Below are 17810 nucleotides of genomic sequence, written 5' to 3'. Positions count from 1 at the left end.
AATTCGTGTCAATATTTGGCAGCTGTGAATTATTTAACTGATAGTACGGTAATTTTCACATCTATCAACACCTGCTTTCTTTGGGATTAGAATTATTATATTCTTATTTAAGTCTCAGGGTACTTCGCCTGTCTCATACATCTTGCTAACCAGATGGTGAAGTTTTGTCAGGACTGGCTCTCCCAAGGCTATCAGTAGTTCTAATGGAATGTTGTCTACTCCCGGGGCCTTGTTTCGACTTAGGTATTTCAGTGCTCTGTCATATTCTTCATGCAGTATCATATCTCCCATTTCATCTTCATCTACATCCTCTTCCATTTCCATAATATTGCCCTCAAGTGCATAGCCCTTGTATAGACCCTCTATATACTCCTTCCACCTTTTTGTTTTCCCTCCTTTGCTTAGAATTGGGTTTCCATCTGAGCTCTTGATATTCAGACAAGTGGTTCTCTTTTCTCCAAAGGTCTCTTTAATTTTTCTGTTGGCAGTATCTATCTTACCCATAGTGATATATGCCTCTACATCCTTACATTTGTGATCTAGCCATCTCTGCTTAGCCATTTTGCACTTCCTGTCAATCTCATTTTTGAGACGTTTGTATTCCTTTTTGCCTACTTCATTACTGCTTTTTTATATTTTCTCCTATCACCAATTAAGTTCAATATCTCTTCTGTTATCCAAGGATTTCTACTAGCCCTCGTCTTTTTATTTACTTGATCCTCTGCTGCCTTCACTACTTCATCCCTCGAAGCTACCCATTCTTCTTCTACTGCATTTCTGTCCCCCATTCTTGTTAATCGTTCCATAATGCTCTCCCTGAAACTCTCTACAAGCTCTGGTTCTGTCAGTTTATCCAGGTCCCATCTCCTTAAATTCTTACGTTTTTTCAGTTTCTTCAGTTGTAATGTACAGTTCATAACCAATTGATTGTTGTCAGAATCCACATCTGCCCCTGGAAATGTCTTACAATTTAAAACCTGGTTCCTAAAGGTCTGTCTTACCATTATATAATATATCTGAAACCTTCCAGTATCCCCAGGCTTGTTACATGTATACAACCTCCTTTCATGATTCTTGAACCAAGTGTTAGCTATGATTAAGTTGTGCTCTGTGGAAAATTCTACCATTCATTTCTTACCCCCAATCCATATTCATCTACTACGTTTCCTTCTCTCCCTTTTCCTACTATTGAATTCCAGTCACCCATTACTATTAAATTTTCGTCTCCCTTTACTATCTGAATAATTTCTTTTATCTGATCATACATTTCATCATTCTCTTAGTAATCTGTGGATCTCGTTGCATGTAAACTTGTACTACTGTGATAGGTATGGGCTTCATATCTATCTTGGCCACAATAATGTATTAACTATGCTGTTTGTAGTAGCTTACCTGCATACCTATTTTTTATTCATTATTAAACCTACTCCTGCGTTAACCCTATTTGATTTTGTATTTATAACCCTGTATTCACCTGACCCTTTGTCTTGTTCCTCCTGCAACCGAACATCACTAATTCCCATTATATCTATCTTTAACCTATCCATTTCCGTTTTCAAATTTTGTAACCTACCTGCCCTATTAAGGGATCTGACATTCCACGCTCCAATCTGTAGAACGCCAGTTTTCTTTCTCCTAAGTAGTCATGTCTCAGAGATCCAAATGTGGGAATATTTTACCTCTGGAATATTTTATCCAAGGGGACGCCATCATCATTCAACCACACAGTAAAGCTGCATGCCCTCGGGAAAAATTATGGCCGTAGTTTCCGCTTGCTTTCAGTTGTTCGCAGTACCAGCACAGCAAGACTGCTTTGGTTAGTGTTACAAGGCCAGATCACTCAATCATCCAGACTGTTGCCCCTGCAACTACTGAAAAGACTGCTGCCCATCTTCAGGAACCACACGTTTGTCTGGCCTCTCAACAGATACCCCTCCGTTTGTGGCTGCACCCACGGTAGGGCTATCTGTATCATGGAGACACGTGAGCCTCCTCACCAGGTAGTGGGAGAAATATACTGTGAGTGCAAACCCCAAGTCCTCAAAGTCAATAACACTGTCAGAAATGCTGTCCTGTGTTAAATTTGCCATTAGAGACTTTTCACCCAATGACATATGCACTAGTTTATCAGCATTGGAGAAATGCTGTACCTTCTGCATTAAAAGGTGGAACGTATTGTCACTTATCCCACATTTAATTTCTATCCCTTCCACATAGCTCTGTAATGTACGCAGTAATGGAAACATAAAACAGCAAACAGCTTATTTTTTTCTTTCCATGATGCAGATGACATGCTAATTTGGCTTAACAACAAGTCAAGGGCATCTTTTTTAAATATCGCGACCCTATAGTCTTCAAAATTTATTTGTCATGCTTTTGATCATTCAGATACAGTTTCTGTTACTCTCTGTACTGCCGGCCTCGGTGGCCGCGCGGTTCTAGGCGCTGCAGTCCGGAACCGCGGGACTGCTACGGTCGCAGGTTCGAATCCTGCCTCGGGCATGGATGTGTGTGATGTCCTTAGGTTAGTTAGGTTTAAGTAGTTCTAAGTTCTAGGGGACTGATGACCTAAGATGTTAAGTCCCATAGTTCTCAGAGCCATTTGAACTCTCTGTACTTAAAATGCGTGGAACTTTCCTTGTCCTGCAATAGATTTACACGAAGTCTAGCAATCCGCACATTCTGATATTCCACACGCTTTTTCTAGACACAAATAACTACACTCATTTTCACCACTTCATCGTCAAAGCATGTCTGTGTTGACGATTCAGTTGAATCTGGCGCTGATGTAAGTAGAGTTGAACTGGCTTCTTCTGTGCCATAGGAGTGTTTTCAAGCTTTAGAAGCATTTTCGTATTGTCTGTTGAGGTGGCTTATTTGAAATGTCAAACAATTTGGTTAACTGCATTCCACATTGTCTGCATTAATGAACTGGTTATGTTCGACCTGTAGCGGACTAAACTTAACTTTATTATGAAGGTAAACAGGGTCATTTTTCATAAGATGTTCTAGTCTGCTATTCATTATCCGTTTTCTATTTCTAAAACGAAACATTAATCATAAATATACCTATAGTTTGCAAGCGAATCCTGTCGGTACAGTTTATTAAGATGTTGGGATATACCTCTCAGGGTCCTTAGGAAACCTAAAAAAGACAGATGTGGTATCTTCTTGTTTATGTATTTATTTATTTATTTAGCATCTGTGTCATCGTATAAACGATATTCGACTTGTCATACATAGAAATTAACAATATAGAATATACAAAATGAAATCGTCTACAATTGGATTTGTTATACACAGAAATCAAAATATAGAATGTAAAAAATGAAATTGTCTATAATAAATGACAGCAAACTTACAGTTGCTGCAGTTTATTGCCCTCCACTATGTTCCCATTAGTACAAACCATTGCGTATACGGTACCAAAATAAACAACTACTCTTCGCTTTCGCTTTCACGATCGCGCGGAACCCAACAATTTAACTTATTGCCCGCTTGGCGTGCTGCTGGCGCACTAGGGAACAAAATCGAGGCGTAGTGTCGTGACTGTGATCTGTAGCGAGATTCAGATAAAGATCTATGGCATGAGTAAACGTATCACCGTAACCTCGTGTTTCATGATCTTTGGTTTCTAGAAGTTTGTTTGTGGACAAGAGTTCGAATTGCGGTTTCTTGACGAGCGCGTGTGGTAAAGGTAAAAGTGATAGATGTTTATCATATTGTTATAGAAAATATTGTTGTCGAAATTATGCAATAAAATTATTTGCAGTAAACAGTTTGCTGGGCATGACGATGAAAAGCTGCTTTACTTCATAAAGTCTGAACATTAATCTTCCTAGTGGGGGATGCCAAATATTTATATAGTGTATGTACATTGGTAAAATAATTTGTTTATTTACTTATCACAAGAAAGTTATTTTATAGCATGGAACTGGAACTTTCTGTTTACAACTTTATTCGCGGAAGACAGAAATTCGTTTAAGGGCGGCATGGATCATAATAGTGCGTTCGAATGACAGTACACCGAATGTGAAGTTAACATTGTGGAATGAACAATGGCCGGAAAAAAGGATAACTAGTTTTAGGGAATATTTCAATTTTGGACGTGATTCCTTAGACACTAATGTTACAAATGGGTTTTGTAGTTCGTTCAGTGCTGCGACAAACAGAAATTTATTGTCGAGTGTGCGGTGTCAGTGCGTGATTATTTGTGCGTGTTAAAGAAATAGCCAAGAATTAATAATTTGTTATCACTAATGTCGTCGTTAAAGGGTTTTTGGAGTAATCACATGTTCTTATTAGTATGCTTCCATCTTATTAATGTTTCCGATTTTTGCAGGCACAATGGCAAATTTACCCTTTGGCAAAGAGCAGCTAACACAGCTGCGTGCATTTATAAATATGTGTCGTACAAATCCAAAAATTATTAAGACAGCAGAACTGTCATTTTTCCGTGAATACTTGGAGGAACTTGGAGCAGAAATTCCTGAGGTTTCACCGACAAGTGGTCATGGAGATGGAGAAATGCCATCCCCAACAAAGGAGTCCAAGAAAGCTGAGCCACAGCCTGAACAGGATGAACCCAAAGTGGAAAGTGAAGAGAGTGATGTTGAATTAGACATGACAGGAGTTGTTGGTAAGAGACCTCAAATGGCTACAGCTGTTACAAATGTAGAAAGCTTTGGTTTTGTAGTAATGTAGAAATGAAAGCACATACACTAACCAGAATATGTAGTTTCTAACAACATGGAGAGTGTAAGGGGAAAAGGCTGTGTCAGAATATATTTCATGAATGTTCAAGTAAATTGCATGTTATTGTGGAATTGCCAAATGGTTGCTCATGTAATGGGCAGCCTTTTAACTGATCATAAGAACAACAGGAAAACTGAGCATTTACCTAGAAAGTAGAGGTAAATGGGGCCTTAAAAAAAATTTCTAAAAATATTTACTGGCTGTTGGGAAGATATCAGGTGAGATGTGATGAAATAATCATCATTCTTATGTTGTTGGTTTGCTAGAGGACATGACTGCTTACAGGGTTTATATTTGTCGTGGAAATATTGAACATACCAATACCACTGGCTTTCTTTGACCAGTGGTATTCATTCTCACAATTCCTCATTCAATACCTTCATCAACTCATGAGCAAACTGTCACCTGTACATTGTGCTCTGCTGCAGATCAATTAGTTACTTATTGGCAAGCTCTGTGGATTGTAATTATGACCTATCACGATGTTGTGATATGAGTCAACTTTACAATTATAGTGCATATTTGAAGTGGAAAAGTATGGCAAAATGCTGATCATTCACATGATTTCTTGATTTTTAAAAAATAAACATGTTCAATAGCATATGCATAACTATATTCAGTCTCTTTCCCTGTGTAATTAAAAGTTGGTCGACTGTGTGACACATCCATCTCCTGATTCTGATATAATATGTTCACCCAGAAGTTGCAGACTTAGACATTTAAGATGATTTGAAACATGACCTCCAGTTCATGTTATTATTGTAAACCACAATTAAGATTTTGTGTATGTGTTCATGTCTGTACAAAGTCTCAGTCAGACTGTCACTTCCCAGCCTTATCTATGTCATGGGATACACTACAAATGGGTCACTGCTATATGTATTTCAGTAAGTAATAGTGAAGCAAAATAAATATTGTCATTATTCAACCTCTTTATACGCTCATGGTGTTGAAGGCCACATCATTATGTCATGAGTCAAAATTGATGACTGGCTTCAGTAGGTTCGATGACCCTTTGTAGCATCAGTTATGCTTTTGTTGTTACAGAACACAATTATTATTGGGTTGAGTTGTTTAGTTATTGAGGGTGCTTCTTTAGTGGGTGTTTATAATAATTTCTCATAATGTACCATCGGAATATTTCTCAGTGCTAGACACATTCTGAACTGATTTTTATGTTAGCATAATGAGTGAGATTGGTGGAAAGAATGATGTGCAATTGTCCTTTTCTTGCGTCTTGCACAGCAATTTGTATCCACGTTGTCATATTCTGACGTATTGCTTTTGTAACTAACTTGATCATTAATAGATCCTATGACCATGACCCATTTAGCAACACTCATTTTATGGTAAATGTATGTACATAATCACTTATAAGTAAAAGATCTTTGAATGCAGTCTGCTCCCCTCTGCCATTTGCACCACTTCCGCTACTCCAACCCTTATTTGGTGGCTGGGAAACTTTGCTACATTTAAACAGCCAGTTGGAACTTTTTTCAAAATTTCTACCACATGCCATTTTGACCAATAAATTTAATTTGGTCTCTCCACTGACTGAATGTCTGTGCTACTGATTTTACTAGTAAATATTGAAAGTGACTTCTGTAAAATGGCATGATCATGACATGGAAGAGTATATTGGGTGGGGCAGACAACAGGCGGAGAGATATTTGGGAGTTGAGAGTCTTGGGGTAGAGTAGAGAGATGGGGCTAGTGGAGATTGAAGCCAGGAGGATCACGATAACTAAGGATGCGTTACTAGGACAACTACAATCTACACATAGTTCAGGGAAGCCGCTGTTTGGGGCAAGGATCCAGATGGCCCAGGTTGGGAAGCAGCAGTTGAAATAGAGCACATTGTCCTCGGCAGCATGTTCTGTCACTGGATGTGAACTCTGCCCTTGGCCACCATTTGTCAGTGCACATTCTTTCAGGTGAACATTTGGTTGGTGGTCGTGACCACTTAAAACAATTTGCTGATATTGAAACAGAGCTGCTGAATGACATGACTGCTTCCATCCTGATTGGGTAGGATAAGCCTATTGCAGGACTAGTATTGTATGTGCTGGGTGGGTGTATCAGATTGAGTCTTCCACAGAGGAAGGTTCCATGTGGAAAGGGGTTGAGAGTGGGCGTGGCTTATGGATGGACTAGTATATTGTGTAAATTGGGTGAGTGGTGGTATACAATTTTGGGAGGGAAGAATTGTGTATAGAATAAAATGGTATAAAGTCGAAGCCCTGATGAAAGATACGGTACACTATTTCCAGTCCACAATGGGGGTTGCTTGTTTACAGCTGATTCTTGGGGATGAGGTAGGATTCAGGGTGTATGGAGATGTGGTGCGGGAAATCTGTCTGCAGAGTAGGTTTGAAGGATCGTGACTGTTTGTGAAAGTCTTGTGAGACAATCAGTATACTGGAAAAGGGAATTATATTCGCTTTGGATGTGCTATCCGCTGGTGGCCAGACGGTGGGAGTGTTTTTTTAAATGTGCCTTTCAAGAGCTCAGCACCTTAGTGAGCTACCAACTACTAAATTATTAATGTTCTACCAGTACTTTCTATTGCCATATTTGTAAAGCTCACAGAGCATTATTTTTTTTGTTGTGCACTAGATTGCTTGTGGACATCTCAATGCATTGCAAACTCTCCATTAGGGTTATCTTCAAAAATACAATAAAAAAGCAAATCCTTCTTTGCCTGATCTTAGATTTAAATATAGGGATGTCATAACCTATTTAGGATAGTACGGTAACTTAATAATTTAGTAGATATAATAATGCTGTGGGATTGAAAAGTATAAATTAATATTGTACATATGAAATATAACTCTTCTTCACAGTGCCAAGGGAAGTGTGACACATTGTATTACTTCATCCTAATCTTTATAATTTTCTTTTTTAAGAGTTTGAGCTTATTTTTCAGTCAAGATAGATAAAACATTTTGTTCTTTTACCATGAAGAACCTAGAAATACATATTAAGTTTGGGAACAAATGAAAAACATGCAAAATGAAAAGTAGAATGAATTCTTATGTAGCTGATAGTCAATGCTACTTTTGTTTTTCAGGCGCACAGATTATTTTATTGGGTCAACTGAAATTTGTAGTACCACCCTATGGTTAGACCCATGATGTATTGTGTTACGTTACATGACATCATGGTGGTGTGACATATTTGAAATGGATTGTCAGGATGGCGATTCTTCTGGAAACCCTAGAATTCTCCAAGAATTGCATTAAACATGGAAAAATCAGAGAACTCTCAGGGAATTTAAGGAATTTCATAAAATATCAGAGAATTTTGTGCTTTTTAACCTTGCATTGAAATTAAATTTTATTCTGGTTTATAAATCAAAATTTTTTAAATATTTAATACTTCAAAGTATGTCAGTTATATCAATTTATTCCATATAAATTATTGATGCTTAAAAATTGCAGCTAAACTACTGTTTATTGCCAGTAAATCTCGGGGAATTTTGTTCAAGTCTCTTTTTAAGTAGCCAATCTAATTGTGTTTACAGAGGGCGTGTTGAAGGTGCTGTGGGGCTCTCTAGTGTGATGTTTATATTTCTGAATTGTTTGTGAGCGATTTTAGTGCTTCACTGAACTCCTTGCGTACTGTTTGTGAGAATAATGTTGGAAGGGTTTGTGGCAGTGAATGTTTAGATCATGGTCAGTTGTGTACATTGTGTCTACTGAGAGAGCCATGGACAGACAATGTGTTTCAAAGGAATGTTGGCACATTCTCATATTACTACATCACTACCTCCGAAACTGTAACATATTCAGAAGAAACAGGCAGCTGTTTTGACAACCAGATTTATTAATTAAAACTGTGCTATTGGGTTCCAACATAGCCACAACCTTGTAAATTGTCATAAAAATATATTTATGACAACAATGAAGAAAATAATATTTTTTTTCTATTTCAGCAGTACAAAATTTGTTTTCTTGCCTCTCATTGGTTACATTGCTATGTAAAACTGACATATTGCGAACCTATGAGCAGTAAAGAAACACCACTGTGACTGCTTTTATCTTGTTCTACACTTAAGCCACTTGTGGGGCTTAGTGATAATTTTGATGTCAGCAGTAATGGATAATACAGTGTTAGATCAAAAAGTAATGCCGCCTGCATCATAAAAAATAATAATGAACGTATAACAGTAGAATTATTGCAGATCTTAGCTTGAACCCTCCTGTGCATGAGACTATTGTTCAACATAGTCACCGTGGATTTTTCACATTTGTGCCATCATTGAATCCAGGCATCAAAACCAATTTAGAAAAATTCAGGGTTTTGCTTCTTTACCCACGATTTTAAAGCTGCTATAACCCCATCCAAGTCATTGAATCTGTAAAAATATAGGTAATTTTTCTTAGGTCCAAACAGGTAGAAGTCAGATGGGGAGCATGAGACACCGTTGACCGGCCTATTCTTGCAATCGCTTGGGTTATGAAAAATGGCATATGTGGGAGCACACATTACTGCCTCCTTAAGGTTCTTAAGTGTGGCTACAGAGGTTTTGCTGTTAATTGTGAACTTGCAACATGTGTTTTCTCGCATCACTTCATCGCCTGTCCTTGATTGGCGCCCGTGAGAAATGATGTCTGCCGACTACAGCACACAGTTTATCTGCAATGTCCATTACCAAACTTCTTCACACAACGCTGCACATTGCTGGTGTCCACTACAGCGTTCCCATGAACTTTTTTCGTGGATGAGGTTAAAACAGCTTTAAAATCATGGGCCAGCCACGGTGGCCGAGCGGTTCTTGAGTGTGCACATGTGCATGGTGACGGTTGAAATTTTGTGTTGTGTAGAGGACAGTTCAATCTATGATTTGCATGGGAGATGGCGTGTAGACCATAATAAAATTCCTACAGTTATTTGGTTTAATTGTGAATATGTGTAGTGTTATATTTGTTTAGAAGGTAGAAGATTGACCAAAGTAGCTGCATATCGGATCCAAGACCAATATGTGCGGCGTTTTCGATGGGACAGCATGTGGCACCACAGTGAGACAGCGAACTGTTACAAATGGGTTACTTCAAAGACAGTTCCAAGCCAGAGGCCGTGTAGCACACATTCAAATGGCTTCAAACCACCTCCATTTGTGACTTCACTGGTGTCAAGTGAGAGCTCATTGACGGGCAGGGTGGAGGTCTCTTGTATTTTCTGATGAAAGCTGGTTCTGCCTCATAACACAGATTGCCATATGTTGGTTAGGAGAAGGCTGGTAGAGGGCCTACAACCAAACTGTCTGTGTGCTAGACACACTGGACCTATACCTGGAGTAATGGTCTGGGGTGCAATTTCATATGGCAGTAGAGGCAATCTTGTGGTTATCCCACACATCCTGACTTCAAATTGTATGTCAGTCTTGTGATTCAAACTGTTGTGCTGCCATTCATGAACAGCAGTACCGGGAAGGTCTGCCAGTAGGACAACACTCATCCACATTCTACTGTTGTAACCCAACATGCTCTACAGGGTGTCATGACGTTTCCTTGGCCTGCTTGATCACCATATCTTTCTCCAGTTAAGAACATATGGTTCATCATCAGGAGACAATTCCAGCGTCAACCATGACCAGCATTAATTATCCCTGTATTGACTGATCAAGTACACGAGGCATGGCACTCCATCCCACAATCCAACATCCAGCACCTGTACAACACAGTGCATGCATACTTGTATGCTTGCATTCAACAATCTGGCGGTGATAATGGTTATTAATGCGCCAGCATTTCACATTTTCACTGGCTTATCTTGTGCCTAATTTAACCTGTAATCTTGCAATGTTAATCGCTTACATATGTTACCTAGACAAACATGTTTCTAAAATTTCATTACGCTACATTAATTATTTTCTGGTGGTGAACCGGCCGGAGTGGCCGAGCGATTGTAGTTGCTACAGTCTGGAACCGCGCTACCGCTACGGTCCCAGGTTCGAATCCTGCCTCGGGCATGGATGTGTGTGATGTCCTTAGGTTAGTTAGGTTTAAGTAGTTCTAAGTTCTAGGGGACTAATGACCTCAGAAGTTAAGTCCCATAGTGCTCAGAGCCATTTGAACCATTTTTTTCTGGTGATGATTCCCCCCCCCCCCCCCCCCCCCCCCCCCCCCCCCTCCCCAGTGTCTATAGCTCAAGTGCTGTATTAGATACTGGATTTTTGAGTTGTGTATGGTTTTGTAGTACCATGGATTTCTTTTCCCCATATCAAGTGAAACTTTTGAGTGGCATGTTTTGAAGCCGTGTGTGGTGTCTTGAACTACATTTGAGCTACATAGATCAAGTGAAATTTCTGATACCAGTTTTTTATTGTGATTTTTTTTCATTTGGTGAGGGTTTTGTTTCCTTGATTTTTGTATTAGTTTTTGTTTGGTTTTTCTTCCATATTAGGCTTGTTGTATATTTATTTTGTCCCCATCGAAAACCCCAAAATATGGTGGTTGTCCCACTACATTAATGTTACGTCTACAATTACATATTTTTCATATTATCTATATTTGTTTGTTTGTTTGTGTGTGTGTGTGTGTGTGTGTGTGTGTGTGTGTGTGTGTGTGTGTGTGTGTGTGTGTGTGTTATGTTATGGTCACTGTATTGCATAGAGATTAGATTAGATTCAGTTTTTGTTCCATAGACCCAAAAAAATGAGATGATTCTTGTGGGTGTGGAATATGTCAGAAAGTGTAACATAAAACATTTGAATAGAATACTTACTACCCTGATCATTTGTCAGGAGATAGTCGAAATAGGTGAATATAATGCAATAAACTGGAACAGCTAATATTTGCAGAATTTACATGCTGTCAGAATGAAACACTTATGCACTATTAATACATTTATCATACACAAAATACGTAATCTTGACTGTTGTGACCAAATGCTGTCAAAACTGATATCAAACAAATATTTTTACTTAAGCTGGTTTAACACTCTCAGTTAAGATATTCATCTATGGAGCAGAAAGAGTTGCCTATCAAAAAGTCTTTCAAACTCTGTTTAAACTGTTCTTTGTCTGAAACCAAGTTTTTAATGGTTGCTGGCAATTTATTGAAAATGTTTGTTCCTGAATATTTGGACCAAGGTAAGTGATTTTAGGTCTTTATGTAGATTGTTCTTATTCCTAGTATTGATACTATGTATTGAGCTATTGGTTGGAAATAGGGATGTATTACTTGCAACAAATTTCATTAAGGAATAAATATACTGAGAAGCAGTGGTTAGAATACCAAGTTCCTTGAACATGTTTCCACATGCTGTTCTTGAAGATACACCACAAACTATTCTTATCACACGCTCTCGCACCCTAAAAACTTATGCTCGGTTTGATGAGTTGCCCCAGAATATGAACCCATATGACATAATAGAATGAAAGTACCGTATTTACTCGAATCTAAGTCGCACTCGAATCCAAGCCGCACCTGAAAAATGAGACTCGAAGTCAAGGAAAAAAATTTTCCCGAATCTAAGCCGCACCTGAAGTTTGAGACTCGAAATTCAAGAGGAGAGAAAAGTTTTAGGCCACACCTCCAAATCGAAACAAAGTTGGTCCATTGTAATATGAGACACAATTTAGGTCGAATAAATGACGATACAGCTACAGTAGTTTGGTTCGAGTCGTAAGCTTAACAGTTAAGCTGTACCAGGTAGCCATTGCTATGCGTCAGTCGCTCCGTCCATATTTATACGGGTACCCTTCCTTTTTCACGTGCTTCGTCTGGTTTGAATTGATTGCTTATTTTTATTTGATCTGATAAGTGCCGTTCTCTTTGTTATAGGTGTTTACGTCACTCTAAGCTGAAAATGCATTACTGTACTGTCATGCATTGTTTGTCGCATTCTGATAATGAGTTTACAGCCTGTCGCCGCTTGCGGCATGGCTTGCTTTTGTGCGTGCTACTGCTGCTTACAATTTTAAAAATAGAGGAATCGTCTCATTATCGAAACAATGGCAAGAGACTGCTATTTGTTGTTACTACACTGCTGCTTTCTTTGATAATGATCAACAAGAACCAAATAATAGGCTGCGTATGATAGAAGATGTTCTGAACGAGAGTTTAGTGAAAATTTTTCTCCGTTTGAAACTCTTTGCAGACGCCTCTTTAGTACATTATATTCTGCACAGAAATTAGTCATCTTATATTTAAAAATCTAGTCAATTGCTGTGCTTCAATTCTGACTGTATCACTATTAGGCATAAGAATAATACGAATATAAACATGACATGATATGTATATTCTTCCGCGTTTGTTGTTGTCTCACTCTAGTTTCGTAGTTTATTACGCAGACAGGATTTAAATTAGATAGCAGCAAATACGAAAGAATGCATGGTAAAATGTTTATATTCGTATTATTCTTATGGTGAAGAGAATACTGCGTGTGATTCACAATTCATAGAAGTTCCTATTAGCAACCATCTCTTCTCACAGGTAGGAAAAAATTCAGAATGTAGAGTTGGCCATATTGAGAAACATCCCAGTCTTGCCAGTCGGATTTTCGTAATACATTGAAATGCTGCTACATTCGAAGATGAACAATATGGAATTTGTATTTACTTCGTTGGATAATGTATGAAAATGAAGTGGTTGAAACTCGGGGCAGAGAAAAAAAGCTCGTCTTCCACCTTTTCTTTTAATTTTTTTACTGACTCAGAGGTTTTGGCGCCAGTATTTATCTTTGTGCCTGCAAAGGATGCCTGTGTAGCGCTACACATATTCGAAGGCAGAAGTTAGTTGTGGCGGCACCTACCAACATTTTTCAGAACTTCTGCTTACTTTGCACTCGATTCTAAGCCGCAGGCGGTTTTTTGGATTACAAAAACGCGGACAGGATTTAAATTAGATAGCAGCAAATACGAAAGAATGCATGGTAAAATGTTTATATTCGTATTATTCTTATGGTGAAGAGAATACTGCGTGTGATTCACAATTCATAGAAGTTCCTATTAGCAACCATCTCTTCTCACAGGTAGGAAAAAATTCAGAATGTAGAGTATTTATCTTTGTGCCTGCAAAGGATGCCTGTGTAGCGCTACACATATTCGAAGGCAGAAGTTAGTTGTGGCGGCACCTACCAACATTTTTCAGAACTTCTGCTTACTTTGCACTCGATTCTAAGCCGCAGGCGGTTTTTTGGATTACAAAAACTGGAAAAAAGTGCGGCTTAGATTCGAGTAAATACGGTAAGCAGAGTATGCAAATTTTTTTGTATTTATATCTCCTACATCTGACATCATTCTCACGGCAAGTACAGACTTGTTTAGGCGCTTAAGCAGTTCTGTGGTATGCGTTTCCCAAATGAATTTATTATCAAGTTGTAATCCCAGAAATTTAACACTGTCAGCCTCATCGATCTGCATGTATTCATAGGTTATACACATGCTAGAAGGAAATCACTTACAGGTTCTGAACTGCATATAGTAGATCTTCTCAAAGTGTAATGACAGTGAATTAGCTTTAAACCACTTATTAATGTCAGTAAAATATGATTAGCGGCTATTTGTAAATCTGTACCTGACTTGCTACTTATTGCAATGTTTGTATTATCTGCAAACAAAACAAACTTAGCATCTGGCAATCTAACAGTTGAGAGGTCATTAATGTACACAAGAAAAAGCAATGGGCTCAAGATGGAACTTTTAGGAACACCACATGTAATTAATTCCCAGTCAGATGAAGACTGACTGCTTACTGCACAGGAATTTTTGCAGTGATGCCCTTTGTTTCCTGTTAGATAGATAAGACTCAAACATTTTGCAGCATTGCTGGTGGCACAATAATATTCTAATTTACTTAAGGGAATCCTGTTGTCAACACAGTCACAGGCTTTTGACAGGTCACAGAAAATACCAGTAGCCACTAATTTATTATCTAATGAATTAAGTACATTCTCACTGTAAGTGTAAATAGCTTTCTCTATATCAGAACCCTTAAGAAATCCAAGCTGTGACTTGGACAATATATTATTTGCAGTCAGATGCATAAGGAGATGCTTGAAAGGCTTAACGTCAGCATACTGTATCCAGTCTGGAAATGTTCCGCTGATATGAGATTGATTACCCAAATAACTTAAGATAGAACTCAACTCGCATGAGCATTCTTTGATCAGCTTTGTTGATATGTTATCATACCCACTGGAACACTTACATTTTAAGGATTTTATGATGGATGCTACCTCTTTGGGACACCATGCGGGTCCGGGGGTTAGAATAGGCCTGAGGTATTCCTGCTTGTTGTAAGAGGCGGCTAAAAAGGGTCTCATACTTTTTTTTTTACCCTATGAGTCCAGGTCCCATTCTATGGTTTGATCTGCCACTTTCAAAATTTTACAGAAGTGCGGGCCATATGGGGAAGGATGGCTTATGTGGTGCACAAGTTATCCATACTGCCCTTAGATTCGATCTCCTGAATCTCTTGTCATGGCTTTGTATCTCCACCTGTGATTCGACTATTTGGACCAGGACACTTTCCGGGGTATGTCATCTTCTTCTGTTGTCTCCTGTCCTCTTTCGCCCCCATGACAATATTGGATTTATCTGCACCTAATATCCAGCACAGTAGCCAGTCCGTTGTGGTGGGACCGTCATGTACCCATTTGGTGGGAGGCCCCTGACAACACAGGGATCGCACTGCTGATGATGCCTAAGCTGTAAACTCCCCACATATGCCAATTTAGAACAGGGGGGTGTTTGTTTCATCTGGCATGTTTACAGGGGACCCAAAGACAACAGGGTTGATACCGGTGCCTTCATCTTGGCCTTTGAGTGTGATTCATTGCCTGAAAAGGTCAAGGTTTACCGCTGTGACGTTAAACCATACATCCCTCCCCGTATGCGGTGCTTTACGTGCTGGAAGTTCAGGCACATGTCTTCCTGCTGCACTTCCAGCACCACATGTCGAGACTGGACATCCACTGCACCCAGATACTCCAAGTGCACCTCTTCCCACTTGAATCAGCTGTGGAGAGCACTCCCCCCCGCCCCCCTGCTCGCCAGACTGTCCAGTGCTCAGAAAGGAGTGGAAAATCATGGAGTGCAAGACCCTGGACTGGTTGACTGACCAAGAGGCTAAACATAAATTTGAAAGATTACACCCCATTCGGCTAATGTCGACATATGCTGCAACTGCGTCACCATCGCTGTTCCAAGTGCCAGTGGTTCCTCACTTTGTGCCATGAACAGTGTGCCCTCCGGGTCACCAGAATACGTCCACCCCCTTGGTGGTACGGGACAAATCCTCCTCCATTGCTTCCAAAGCACCTACTTCGGGAGTAAGACTGCCCCAAACGCAGGGGACATTGGTCCCTTCCCCCCGTGCCGGAGAAGCAACAGCCTCCTCCGGCTCCTCTTGTGCGGAAGGGGTTCCTTGGGGCCCTCTCTCCCGAGGTCTCCACTAATGCCATGGCGGAGATTCACAGTCTTCATCCGTGTCTGAAGCTGCTATGGAGAAATCTTCCCAGCAAGCCCCTAAAGAGAAGCGAGAGAGAAAACAAACTAAGAAGAAGTCTGCTAAGAAACAGGACCCTCTGGTGGCTCCCATCACCACCACTCCCTATTAGTTCTGCACCTGAGGATGAGGTGGAGATCTTAGCACCCCCTGTGGACCTGGATCGCACTGATGCCTCATTGACCATAGAAGTGGCCACAAATATCAATCAGTGGCAGCAGGTGACCCTGAGACATAAGTTGCCTCCTTGTGCACTTCATGCCTTCCCAGCCTCCAGTGGCAGCAGATGACCCTGAGACATAAGTTGCCGCCTTGTGCACTTCATGCCTTCCCAGCCTCATGATAACGTCATTCTCCAGTGGAATTGCGGCAGTTTTTTTCCTCCACCTGACTGAGCTATGGCAACTCTTGAGCTTTACACCTGCTTTCTGCATTGCCCTTCAGGAAACCTGGTTCCTGGAAATGCAGACTCCTGTCCTCCACAGCTATAGGGGATATTACAAGAACTGTAGTGACTATAATAGAGTGACAGGTGGAGTTTGTGCCTATGTCCTGAACTCAGTTTGCAGTGAACCTGTGCCTCTTCAAACCCCTCTTGAAGCTGCGGTTGTCAGGATAAGTACGAGACAGGAAATAACTGTGTCAGTGTATATCTTCTTCCAGATGTTGCAGTACCCCTGAATGTTTTGGCTGCACTGGTTGAACTCCCCAAACCTTTCCTACTTTTGGGAGATTTTAACGTTCATAACCCCTTGTGGGGTGGCACTGTGCTTACTGGCCAAGGCAGAGATTTCGGAAATTACTGTCACAACTCGATCTGTGCCTCTTAAATACAGGTGCCCCCACACATTTCAGTATGGCACATGGCACATATTCGGCCATTGATCTCTCTTAAATACAGGTGCCCCCACATATTTCAGTATGGCTTTTGGCACATATTCGGCCATTGATCTCTCGGTTTGTAGTCCTGGTGGCCTTCTCCCATCTATCCCTGGAGAGCCCATGAGACCTGTGTGGTAGTGACCACTTCCCCATCTTCCTGTCACTGCCCCGGAGTCAAGCCCATGGATACCTACCCCAATGGGCTTTAAACAAGGCAGACTGGGTGGCTTTCACCTCTGCTGTCCCCATTGAATCTCCCCCACATAGTAACATTGATGTGGTGGTTGAGCAGGTAACTACAATGATCGTATCTGCGGCGGAAAATGCGATCCCTCGTCCTTTGTGGTGCCCCTGGCGGAAAGACAGTCCCTTAGTGATTGCTGGAAGTCACTGAGGCAATTAATGAGTCTCGGTGAGCTCTACAGCGGCATAAGCGGCACCCTTCCCTGCAGCACCTCATAGCCTTTTAAACAGCTCTGTTCCTGCATTTGCTAGCGTATCAAAAGTCAGAAACAGGAGTGTTGGGAGAGATAAATCCCAACCATTGGGTGCCATACGTCACCTTCCCAAGTCTGGGCAAAGATCAAACGAGTTTTTGGGTACCAGACCCCAACAGGTATTCCCGTTACTAACATAAATGGCGTGTTGTTATCTACCAACATAAACATGATTGCTGATCACTTTGCTGAGCACTATGCTCACACCTCTGTGTCAGTG

At 40.3% G+C, this 17810-nt stretch overlaps 1 protein-coding gene across 1 annotated transcript in view; it reads left to right on the top strand.

Annotated features, from left to right (window-relative positions):
- The first annotated feature begins 3544 nt into the window (after positions 1–3544).
- The window catches only part of LOC126095212 (putative protein FAM10A4), a 198260-nt gene continuing 183994 nt past the window's right edge, over positions 3545–17810 (top strand). Inside the window, exons 1-2 of the mRNA XM_049909949.1 lie at positions 3545–3697; positions 4343–4639. Of these exons, the coding sequence (XP_049765906.1) occupies positions 4348–4639 (292 nt within the window). The 5' untranslated portion in view covers positions 3545–3697; positions 4343–4347. The remainder of the gene's footprint in view (positions 3698–4342; positions 4640–17810) is intronic.

This window comes from Schistocerca cancellata, chromosome 8 (assembly GCF_023864275.1).
Source record: "Schistocerca cancellata isolate TAMUIC-IGC-003103 chromosome 8, iqSchCanc2.1, whole genome shotgun sequence".
NCBI classification, from domain to species: domain Eukaryota; kingdom Metazoa; phylum Arthropoda; class Insecta; order Orthoptera; family Acrididae; genus Schistocerca; species Schistocerca cancellata.
The sequence above is the reverse complement of the archived record's forward strand: the minus strand, read 5'-3'. Positions and strand labels throughout refer to the sequence as shown.